We start from the raw sequence: 12,286 nt of genomic DNA, 5'->3' as shown, positions 1-12,286 counted from the left end.
AAGTCAAGCTGCTCTGCTACCCAGCACTGTGATGACAGTGTACTGGACGTAGTGCTGTGGCTCAAAGTGCTAGAGTGCTAGCCTTGAGTGAAAAAGCTCAGGGACAGTGTCCAGGCCCTGAGTTCAGTCAGTATAGTCAGGTAATGTGGAATGGGTTCATCAGGGAACTGACTGGGAGCAAAGGGGCAAATAAGAATAGGAAATAGCCCTTTTGACAGCTTAGCTGCTCCATTTCCATGGTGCCCAGTTCTGCTTTTCCTAGAAACCATTCTGTTAGATTGAATTTCTCCCTGCACTGGAGGACAGGGAATAGTGAAGCTGGGAGTTTTAATTCCTGGCTCCTTCTGCCCTCGAAGCTATAATCACAAAGGATCAGGCCAGCAGGAGGACGAGTGGTATAATCTGATTTGCCATGTTGAATGGGGGCTTTTCTCTGGAGCCTGGAGATCTGGAGTGGACTTGGAATAATGAAACATGTCGTATGAGTTGGAAATGAATTCCCAGTGCTTCATGTTTTGGTGTGAATTTAGAAATGGAAATTGAGGGGCCGGGAGTTTGGCCTAGTGGTAGAGTCCTTGTCTAGCGTGCACGAAGACCCAGGTTCAATTCCTCGGTACCACATACATAGAAAAAAGCCAGAAGTGGTGCTGTGGCTCAAGTGGTAGAGCCCTAGCCTTGAGAAAATCCAGGGACAGTGCTCACACCCTGAGTTCAAGCCCCAGGACTGGCAAAAAAAAAAAAAAAGTGGAAAGTTGAGTCACACATAAACCACACACACACACACACACACACACACACACACACACACACACACACACACACACACACAAACCAATGAAGCAGGAAACACCGATAGTACCAGCTATTGTCTGCTTGGCTTCTGTTACTGGTAGATAAGACTGTTTAGAGAAGTTAGGCCTAGTGGCTCATGCCTGTAATCCTAGCTACTCAGGAGGCTGAGACTTGAGGATTCCGATTCAAAGCCAGCCAAGGCACTAAAGAGCCAAGGAGTGACTCTTAATCTTCAATTAATCACTAGAAAACGGGAAATGGGGCTGTGGCTTCAGGGGTAGGATGGTAGCCTTGAGCTGAAGAGCTCAGTGACAGTGCCCAGGCCCAGAGTTCAAGCCCCACGAACAACAAAAGAGGAAAAAAAGAAGTGTTTAGAGAATTTGTGCACAAAATTCAAACTGAATTTATCTGCTACTTTGAATATTGTAGACAGTTGCTATGAAGCTAATAGGTTTTGTTGTTGTTTGCCAGTCCTGAGGCTTAAACTTGGGGCCTGAGCACCTTGGGCTTTCTCAAGGCTAGTGCTCTGCCACTTGAGCCACAACACCGTTTCTGGCTTTTCCTGTGTATGTGGTACCGGGGAATCAAGCCTGCGTCTTCATGCATGCTAGGCAAGCACTCCACCACTAAGCCAAACTCCCTGCCTGTTTTTTTTTTTTGTTTTTTTTTTTGTTTTTTGTTGTTGTTGTTTTGTAGGTCATGGGGCTTGAACTCAGGGCCTGGGCTCGATCCCTAAGCTTTTTTACTCAAAGCTGGTGCTCTACCACTTTCTACCACTTTGAGCCACAGCACCACTTCCTTTTTTTTTTTTTTTTTTTTTTTTTTATGGTTAATTGGAGATAAGAGTTTCATAGTCTTTTCCTGCCTGGGTTGGCTTTGAACCAGGATCCTTAGATCTCAGCCTCATAACATAGCTAGGATGACGGACGTGAGCCACAGGCACTTGGCTTAATAATTTATATTTTTTTTGCCAATCTTGGGCTTGAGCTCAGGGCCTGAGCACTGTCCTTGGACTTTCTCAAGGCTAGAGCTCTACCACTTGAGCCACAGCATCACTTCCGGCTTTTTTCTTTGTATGTGGTACCAAGGAATTGAACTCGGGTCTTCATGCATGTTAGGCAAGCACTCTACCACTAGGCCAAACTCCCCAGCCCTGGCTTAATAATTCTTAAAGGCAGTGTTGGCAGTTATCATGTGACAAGGACATGCAGCACATGCTCCTGGAGGTGAGAGATATCCCCCTGCCCCCGTTTCCCTCTCAATTCCTTGCTGGGGAAACTTGGCAAGAGTGCCTGCATTTGAATTTGCACAGAGCTGGTCAGGTGAAGACGGGAATGGTAAGGAGAAATGATCCAGGGGCAGAATCTTTTCAAAGCCATCTGTAGCCAGACCCGGTGCACATCTGTATGTAGTTCCAGCTACACCAGAGGCTAAGGAGTAAAACTACACGCAGTAAGTTTCTCATAGCAATACTACTAGCAAGTATTTTTTACTTTGTAGTTTTTATCAGAGGTTACCAAGGCACTCTTTACCCTAGTGACAGGACGCATTCTGAGAAATGTGCTAGTAGGCAATCTCACCATTGTGTAAACTCACACCAACCTAGCTGATTTAGCCTGTTTCCCCTAGGGCCATACTAAACAAAATGACACAGGATTCAGCCCATGGAAGTCCATAGACAGGAGATACTTGAGGCCTCCAGTGAGTGTAAGCCATTGGATGGCTTTCCTGGAAACTTCCTCCCCAGCCTGAGCGGACCAGGCGGTGTTCTGTGGGGAGCTGCAACCCCAGGACCTGAACTCATTGGTGATTTTGGTTTCAGTGTGGTCTTCAGTGGCATAAACAAAAAGTATGTTCAGCAATCAATGTTCAAATGAATCCAATTTAACAAATACTGTACTGGCAGGGCCGCCAGTATCATGGCCTAGTAGTAGCATGCTCACCTAGCATGCACGGGTTCAGTTCCCCAGTGCCACATACACAGAAAAAGCCGGAAGTGGCAGAGTGCTAGCCTTGAAGAAAAAGTATCCAAGGGCAGTGCTGGACCCTGAGTTCAAGCCCCAGGATTGGCAAATTAAAAAATTGTACTGATGGTGAACAGTTTTATTTTGACTATGTAGTAAGTACTGTGAAATAGAAAGTGCATTATCAGATTAGTGAATGTAATACCTAGGACTTTTTTTCATTTGTTTGTTTTTGGTAGGGCATGGGGCTTGTACTCTGGGTCAGGATGCTGTCCCTTAGCTCTTCAGCTCAAGGCTACCGCTCTATCCCTTGAGCCACAGCCCAACTTCCCATTTTCTAGTGGTTAATTGGAGATAAGAGTTTCAGGTTCTAGGTTGGGAGTTTGGCTTAGTGGTAGAGTGCTTGTCTAGTGTGCATGAAGACCCAGGTTTGATTCCTCAGTACCATAAACATAGGGAAAAAAAGCCAGAAGTTGTGCTGAGGCTCAAGTGGTAGAGCTCTAGCCTTGAGAAAGTCCAAGGACAGTGCTCAGGCCCTGAGCTCAAGCCCAGGACTGGCAAAAAAAAAAATTTAAAAAAAAAAAGAGCTCAGGGACAGCACCTAGGCCCTCAAGTTCTAGTACCCAGCACAAAAAAAAAAAAAGAAATGATAATGTCAGCTTTTTATAGGCATTATGTGGATGTGGGGGATAAACCAGCAGGACTTGAATATCCTATGTGAGTTTTAAAAAGATTCTAGACTTTTCCACATAGTGAAGAAAATGTGGCAGTGCTCATCCTTTAATAGAAGGCCATGGAGTCCACCATCTCCTCCCCTCTCCTCCTCACAGGAACCATTGGCTCCCCCTCCCCCCCCCCCCCCCCCGAGTGCCCTAAGACCAGTCATTTCTTAGTCTTGGCTAAAGCACACTGTCTCTTCCAAGGCATTCTGAAATCTTTGGCATTCACATTGTTTCTGGGATAACATTGTAATTAGATTGGAGACCTTACTCAAATGTAATTATTTTTTCCTTCCACAGGATGAATATTCCATTTTTCCTCAGACATACTCCATAGATATTAATGGTTATATTCTTGTGTATTCTGTTACATCAATCAAAAGGTAAGACTCCAGACACTTGCTTGAGTTTCTTTGCTTTGAATAAATAGCATGAATCCCTTTTAAAGGATTCAGTCAAGCATAGACTTTGTTACACATGGGCACAGTTAGACGTTGTGGTAGTGGGCTAAGTGTTTCCAGTGCAGTCAAGTCAAGATGAAAAGTATATGTTCTGTTACACTGACAGAAGAGAATCTGTTTTCTTACTTAACTACACTTCTTTGGTTGGTCATGGGAGTTGAGCACGAGGCCTGGGCAATGTCCCTGAGCTTTTCTGCTCAAAGCTAGCACTCTACCACATTGAGCCACAGCTCTACTTCTGATCTTCTGGTAGTTAATTGGAGATAAGAGTCTCATGGACTTTCTTGTCCAGGCTGGCTTTGAACTGTGATCCTCAGATCTCAGCCTCCTGAGTAGCTAGGATTCCAGGTGTGAGTCACTGGTGCCAGGCTCACCATCATCTGTGAATATACGTTTCGGAAAAGATGAGAGCATTTCTTTTCACATCATCTGTATCCATAATGTGTCAGCTTTGATTTCCCTTCCACTTTGGTATTTTAGAATGAAGTACTTGAGAAACAGTTAAGTTTGAACTATTCAAAGATCTGTGGATAGTCTTTTCTTTTTGGTGGGTTGTGGGGCTTGAACTCTGCTTGGGCCCTGTCCCTGAGCTCTTCAGCTTAAGGCTACCGCCCTACTCTTGAGCCAAGCTCCACTTCCTGTTTTCTAGGGATTAACTGGAGATAAGAGTCTTAGGTCCTTTGTGCCTGGGCTGGCTTTGAACCTTGATCCTCAGATCTCAACCTCCTGAGTAGCTAGGAGTGCAGGCATGAGCTACTGTACCCAGCTCTGTGGGATTTTCTTGCATTGGTTTTTGTTTCGTTTTTGCATTGCTGGTGATTGAACCAGAGCCTCCCTTAGGGCTTCATTCCCTCACCTGCCCTGGTCCATTTTGCTTCTCACTATATTAAGATGTAGTGTCCCTTTTCTTTCTTTCTTTCTTTCTTTCTTTCTTTCTTTCTTTCTTTCTTTCTTTCTTTCTTTTTTTGTGGGAGCACAGTCCTGGGGCGTGAACTCTGGGCACTGTTCCTGAGCATCTTTTACTCAAAGCTTGCATTCTACCAGTTGAGCCCCAGGACCACTTCTGGCTTCTTCTGTGATTTAGTTGGAGATAAGTCTCACAGACTTTTCTGCCTGGACCGGCTCTAGACTGCGCTCCTCAGGCCTCAGTCTCCTGGGTACTTAGGATCACTTTTTCAGGTAACATCAGAACCCTACTAATACTAAGTTAATAATACACTGAGGAGTGATGAGCAGTTGAAACTTGCTGTTCAGCTTGTTGGTGGAAACCAGGTCATTTAATTGGGATCCTCAGAGGCAGAGTGTGCGCTGCAGTTCTGTTGGGAAGCTACAGGATTCTGGACTGTCATGGCGTGGGCATTGCTATTCTAGGCTTGCTCTCTGCACACCAGTCCATTTCTAGCTGGCTCGTTGCTGTGTTGTGTATTTTTTGTTGTTTTTCTTTTGTTTTTGTCAGTTGGGAGGCTTGAACTAAAGAGTGCGGTGCTATCCCTAAGTTCTTTTGCTCAAGGCACAAGAGTCTTAGAGACTTTCTGGCCTGGGCTGGCTTTGAACCACAATCCTCAGCTCTCAGCCTCCTGAGGTGTTAGGGTTACAGGCATGAACCACCAGCACCTGGCTTTTTTTTTTCTTTTTTCTTTTTTTTTTTTTGCCAGTCCTGGCCTTGAGCTCGGGGCCTGAGCACTGTCCTTGGGGCTTTGAGCCATAGCACCACTTATGGCTTTTTCTATGCATGTGCTACCAAGGACTCAAGCCTGGGTAGGGGTCTCTCACTCTTCACACATACACGCACGCACACTCGCTTTCTCTCTCTCTCTCTCTCTCTCTCTCTCTCTCTCTCTCTCTCTCTCTCTCTCTCTATCTCTATCTCTATCTCTATCTCTATCTCTATCTTGTCTGCTCTGAGGTCCTGAGAGTTCAAGTCACACAACTGACACCCCCCTCCCCCCGCAAAAAAGAAATTTTAATATATAACCTAAATTACAGTTAAGTAAGGGGGTGGTAGGCTGGGAAGGGTGGGTGACAATGCTGAAAGAAGTAAGATTGATCAAGATACACTGTATTCATAAAACTGCTTGGTGAATCTCAATTTCTTTATACAACTACTTAAAGATAATAAGAATATTTTTTAAAAAAGAAAAACAAGAGAATGTTTTTAACTAGTAGATAGCTAATTGCATACTTTTTGTCTTGTAGTTTTGAAGTGATTAAAGTTATCCACGGCAAGTTGCTGGATATGGTGGGTAAAGTACAGTAAGTAGAGTGCTTTCCTTCTTGTTTGATGAACTCATTACAGTTTTTCTTCTCACCGAGAGAATCAGACCCTGACTGTTTTGTCTGTTTCCTTCTAAACAGAATACCTATCATGCTGGTTGGGAATAAGAAAGACCTGCATATGGAAAGGTATGTTTCTTTTGTGTGTATCTGGGTCATGAGCTCTCAGTACCTGTGTTTGTCCCTAAGCTTTTTTCCTCAAGGCTAGTGTTCGACCAATTGAACCACTGCTCTATTTCCAGTTTTTGCTGGTTAATTGAAGAAGCTCATGGCCTTTGCTGCCTGGGCTAGTTTCAAATCATGATCCTCAGATCCCAGCCTCCTGAGTAGTTAGAATTCTAGGTGTCAGCCAGCAGCCCAAGGCTGACGTCATTAATAGTTTATGAATGAAGCCGAAGGGATTTAATCACCTCTCCACATCACTTTTCATTACTGCCTTGATGTCAGTGTTTAGCTATAGGGTTTACTGGCCAGGGGGCCCAGGACTTTGGCCTAGTGGTAGAGTGCTTGCCTAGCATGCATGAAGACCCAGGTTTGTTTCCTCGGTACCACATAGATAGAAAAAAGCTGGAAGTGGTGCTATGCCTCAAGTGGCAGATCACTAGCCTTGAGAAAGCCCACGGACAGTGCTCAGGCCCTGAGTTCAAGCCACAGGACTGGCAAAAAATAAATAGGGCCAGGAATTTGGCCTAATGGTACCAGTGCTTGTCCAGCATGTATAAAGACCTGGGTTCAATTCCTTAGTACCACATACATAGAAAAAAAAAAGCCAGAAATGGAGCCGTGGCTCAAATGGAAGAACTCTAGCCTTAACAAAAAAGCCCAAGGACAGTGCTCAGTCCCTGAGATCAAGCCCCAGGACTGGCAAAATAATAAAACTGAAAATAAATTAAGAAATAAAGCAAAAATACTATCCTTTAAAAACAAACAAAAACCACTGGACACGGTGGCTCACGCCTTGTAATCCTAGCTACTCAGGAGGCTTAGATCTGAGGATCACGGTTCAAAGCCAGCCTGGACCTAAGACTCTTATTTCCAGTTAACCTCTAGAAAACGGGAAGTGGGGCTTGGCTCAAGGGTAGGGCTGTAGCCATGAGCTGAAGAGCTCGGGGACGGTGCCCTGGCCCAGAGTTCAAGCCCCATGACCCACAAAAATAGAAAAGAAAAAAAGCCTGTGAGACTCTTATCTCCAATTAATCACCACAAAACTGTCATGAGCTGAAGAGCCCAGAGACAGTGTGCCCAGACTCCTAGTTCAAGTTCCACGACCGACCCCCCCCCCCCGAAAAAAAAAAAAAAAGAAAGAAAAGGAACAAAGAAATGTCATGGAGGTAGAGGCATGGCTCAGGTCAGTGTCAGCCAGTAAGCAAATGAGTCAGATCAAGAATTTGAATCCTGGAAGAAAAAGAAAAAGAAATGTGGTCATTGTGCACAGTGAGGCAAAACTCCAGTGTGCACTGAATACCACATTTTTTAATTCGTTTGTCTTATTGTTGGTCATGGGGCTTGAACTCTTGCCTGGTCACTGTCCCTAAGCTCTTCAGCTCAAGGCGAGCGCTGTACCACTTTGAACTACAACACAACACTTCCAGTTTTCTGGTGGTTAATTGGAGATAAGTCTCATAGACTTTTGTGCCCGAGCTGGCTTTGAACCATGATCCTCAGCTCTCCGCCTCCTGAGTAGCTAGGATTACAGGCGTGAACCACTGGAGCTCAGCACCACATTGCTTTAGCAAAAGAGCAGACATTCCGATGTGGTTATCTGTGGATGCAGAGGAAGCCCCTCGTTGTTCTTACCGTGGTTTCTAGAACGGCCAAGATTACAGTGGTGAGTCTGGGGACAGGAACCTCACCCCAGAAACAGCTCTCAGCGCAATGGAGGGAGCAGAGGCACGGCACAGATGAGCCGTGGCCTTCTAGAGTGCCCTGTGCCCTCTGGTGCTTACAGCCTAGCTGTCGTGATGAGAGTCAGCGACTGGAATAAGTTGTGCTCTCTGCGTTGCATGGACTTGCTGGACTGCAGGTGACCCCGCACGGCTTCGTGTTTTCTGTTTGCCAGCACTGTCATGTGGTGTGACGCAGTGTAGACTGCTTCATGAGAGCGCTGATCCAGAGTTGAGCCTGTTCTGTGGATTGTAGATGTTACATGTAGTCTACTAAAAACCCCGGAATGACGGTGCTTTTTCTTCTAGGGTGATCAGCTATGAAGAAGGGAAGGCTTTGGCAGAATCTTGGAATGCAGCTTTTTTGGAATCTTCTGCTAAAGAAAATCAGGTTTGGAGTCTGTAAAATTCTTTTTTCTCTTGTTCTCCTGTCATAGCCCTGTTCTTCCCGTTCAGTATCGCTACCTCACTTTAGCTTTCCCCCATTTGACACCAGACTTTGGAGTGCTTTAGAAAGCACCCCAAAATCATTACTGTTGTTTTTATTTTTAATTGTAGGTTGGTACAGAAATAAGTCATAACACGGAAAAGCTATTTCTGGAACCCTTCTCTCTTTTTATGTAGAATCAAATGAGTCACGTGCCTGTGTTGTTGCTCCTCCTCTTCTCCTCCTCCTCTCTTCTTCTCTCTTCTTCTTTTTTCTTTCTTCTCCTTCTTCTTTCTTTTTCTTCTTCTTCTTCCCAGACTCACATTTAGTATCTGAAGCTTTCCCTCACTGGCTGGCACTTCACCACCTGAGCCACGTTTCCAGTCCTGCCTGAGTTATTCTTCCCACAAATGACAATGGAGCACCACGTGTTTCCCAGTCCAGCCTGCAGGTGTCGGTTACAAGCACTCTAGGAAGAGATGGCTTCTGTTCTGGAAAGAACAGCTCTGCCTTTTCTTCTTCTCCGCAGCCTTAGTTCAGACTCGCCGTCACTACCTGTTTCCTCACCACACACTTCCCCTCGCTCAGCTCCACAGCTGCAGCGGGTCCCCGCGGTCCCCTCCCCGGGCCTCCCCCCACGGGCAGCGTGACGCAGGCGCACCCTTCTGTTCCTCCTGCGCCCAAAGCCCAGCAGGCACTGCCCACGCTCGCTGTCTCCTGGCATTCATAGATGTTCCCTAGTTCCTAGGCAGTGTCTGGCATGTGACCTTGTTTAATGAATAGGTATTCGTCTCTCTGAGAAAACTCCAGCCAGTGAAGTGAATACTCAGCCAGAATCCCTCCTGCCCCGCCCAGCCTCCTTCCCCAGCTTCTCACCTTGTCACTGCACTGCTCAGCAGGATAGGTGTGACCTCTCTTACCTGTCTCTGAGTTCATTCCCAGATCCCGGTCTCTCTTGGATTGATGTTCTGTAGCGGAGAGGGCGGTACTTTGTGCCAGCATGCCGTGCCAAGTCTGCCCATTCCTGAGTTGAGATGTGGCAGGCATTGCATGGACCCAACTGCCTAAGTGCCTGCTGGCAGGGGCTTCACAGTCCATTGGCACTAGAGTGTGCATGGGAGAGTGAACAAGAGATCCCTGATCTAAATTAATCAAGCCATCTCACTTTTTTTAGATGCAAGAAAGTAAAAATCCAGAGAAAGAACTTTCCTAAGATTATTCTCTGGTTTAAGATCCATTTAAATCCTTACCCTTTTCGTCTGCATCATATGTGTTAACCAGCAAATGATCCCAGCCAGTGACCTCGCTTCACAGGCCGGGGTCCTGGGCTGGCTTGAGGTGCACTCGGAGCACAGAAGGCCAGGATGTGGCTTTCCAGTGCAAGGGGAACCAGGGTATCAGCTAAGTGAGCAGACGGTGGAAGGCACAGCACAGAGCCTCCCTTTCTCTGGGCAAGCTGCTGGGTGAGCCCAGGAACCACATTCGGGCCGCTAGGCCAACACGGGGCTTCCCACAGGATTCCTGCTTGTGGGCGTAAAGTGGGAGTCCATGTGTGCCCCGCTGCATTGTGTCCCTGCTGGTCAAGGCTGCACTCGGCTGGCGTTGGCCAAGACAAGATGAAAGGCCTGACCACAAGGCTGGGCTGAGCAGCCTGGGAGGAAGGAGAAGGGGCCGTGGGGGGATGTCTTGGGATGGACAGGAGTGCATGTGGCCTTGAGCATTGTTGAGCTCACGAGATGGATGGGACTTAAGCTAGAAGACAGTGCGGTCTTTCTAGACTCTACCTATGGGGCCACTGGCTGCACTGTCCTCGGGTGACAGGGAGAAGGGCTGCCTGGAGAGAAGCTGTAGGAAAAGCAGGATCTGCAAAGGAAACGAGCCAGAGTAGAGAGTGACCCCAGGAATGCAGGGGAGGAGAGAGTGTCAAGCCCTGTCTCTGACCCTGCCTGCAGACTGGACTGGGTGCTGTCCGTCCTCCTCCGCGTGAGGAAGTAGTCCTCAGAAGTTACTTAATCCTAGCTACTCAGGAGGTGGAGACTGGGTATTGCAGTTCAAAGCAAACTGGAGCAGAAAAGCCCCTCTGAGACTTGTTTTTGTTGGGTTTTTTTTGCCAGTCCTGGGACTTGAAGTGGGCCTTAGGCACTAACCCTGAGCTTCTTTTGCACTCTACCACTTGAGCCACAGCGCCACTTCTGTCTGGCTTTTTCTGTTTATGTGGTACTGAGGAGTTGAACCCAGGACTTAATGCATACCAAGCAAGCACTCTACCACAAAGCCACATTGCCAGCTCCTGTGAAACTCTTTAATTCCTATTAATCACTCAAAAACAAAAGTGGCTGAAGTGGAGATGAGACTCAAGGGGTAAAGCACTGGCCTCGAGTGAAAAAGCTAAGCAGTTGGCAGTCGCACAAAGCCCTGAGTTCGAGCCTCATTATCATCATCAAAAAACAGGTGGGGAGAGTCTAACTTTGTCTTGGCTTCTTTCCCTTTAGACTGCTGTTGATGTTTTTAAGAGGATAATTTTGGAGGCAGAAAAAATGGATGGGGCAGCATCACAAGGAAAATCCTCGTGCTCGGTGATGTGATGGTTTTGCTAGAGCCTGCAGACACTGGGATCCATTCTACCTGAAGAAGCAGACTGCCCGCCAGCCTTGAGATAAACTCTGCTGCTTTTCTCTTCTGTTAACCTGAAAGGTAGCATTTGGGTCAGAACTCCTCCCCTTCCAGATTATGTCCAAATGAGTTCACTTCCATTTTCCAATTTTAAGCAATCATATTTTCAATTTATATATTGTATTTCTTAATATTATGACCAAGAATTTTATCGGCATTAATTTTTTTCAGCGTAGTTTGTTGTTTAAAATAATGTAATCATCAAAATGATACATATTGTTACACTACTATTAACGAGGCTTCAGTGTATCAGTGTTTATTTCATTGTGTTAAATGTATACTTGTAAATAAAAATAGCTGCAAACCTTCCTCCCTGTGCTGCTTGACGTGACTTTGGTGTTGTTTTGTCAGTCGTCGCCCTTGAGCTCGTTAGCCCTCTACCACTCAAGTCACAGCGCCACTTCTGATTTTCTGGTGGTTAATTGGAAATAAGAATTTCACGGACTTTCGTGCCCAGGCTGGCTTTGAACCTTGATCCTCAGATCTCAGCCTCCTGAGTAGCTAGGATGACAGGCGTGAACCACCAGCACCCGCTTGTGATTTGTTGTTTTTGTCAATCATGGGGCTTGAACTCAAGGCCTGGGTGCGGAAACCCGAGTTCTTCTGCTCAAGGTTAGTGCTGTACCAATTCGAGCACACTTCCACTTCCAGTTTTCTGGTCACGAGGACTTTTGTGCCTGGGCTGGCTTCAAACCACGATCCTTAGATCTCGGCCTCCTGAGTAGCTAAGATTATTGGCAAGTGCCACCAGCACCTATCTTGGTACAACTTTCAAAGAAGGAAATGTGTCCTTCAGAGATTTGCTTTCCTGACACTCAGAAGGCTCCTCTAGGCTTCCAGAAACCTGCCCTGAGCTGGCACCCAGAGCCTGCCCGGATGGCTGCTCACATGGGGGCTTGCTGGGTGAGCATGGAGTGGGCTTCACTCTTAATAGAAAATGTAGTCATTTGTCTGTTGCTTCCCTATGTGGCTCTTTGCTGTTTCGTTTGGACTCAGTTCTGCCCTGTGTCCCTTGCTTCAGCGGAAGGCTTGTCTGGTATGTCCTGTGGGGTTCTGTTTGGAAACTCATTGACCCCTCGTTGTTGGGGAGAAG

General features: G+C 46.5%; 1 protein-coding gene across 1 annotated transcript in view; it reads left to right on the top strand.

Moving 5' to 3' along the window:
* Rheb (Ras homolog, mTORC1 binding) overlaps positions 1-11,502 on the top strand; it is a 40,705-nt gene extending 29,203 nt beyond the window's left edge. The window contains exons 4-8 of the mRNA XM_090333564.1: positions 3,776-3,858; positions 6,133-6,189; positions 6,292-6,339; positions 8,403-8,484; positions 11,013-11,502. Coding sequence (XP_090189690.1) covers positions 3,776-3,858; positions 6,133-6,189; positions 6,292-6,339; positions 8,403-8,484; positions 11,013-11,105 — 363 coding nt within the window. The 3' untranslated portion in view covers positions 11,106-11,502. The remainder of the gene's footprint in view (positions 1-3,775; positions 3,859-6,132; positions 6,190-6,291; positions 6,340-8,402; positions 8,485-11,012) is intronic.
* The last annotated feature ends 784 nt before the right edge of the window (positions 11,503-12,286 follow it).

Source organism: Megascapheus bottae, chromosome 5 (assembly GCF_031878675.1).
Source record: "Megascapheus bottae isolate mThoBot1 chromosome 5, mThoBot2.hap1, whole genome shotgun sequence".
Taxonomy (NCBI): domain Eukaryota; kingdom Metazoa; phylum Chordata; class Mammalia; order Rodentia; family Geomyidae; genus Megascapheus; species Megascapheus bottae.
Note: the sequence above shows the minus strand (reverse complement) of the source record. Positions and strands in the feature narration are given on the sequence as shown.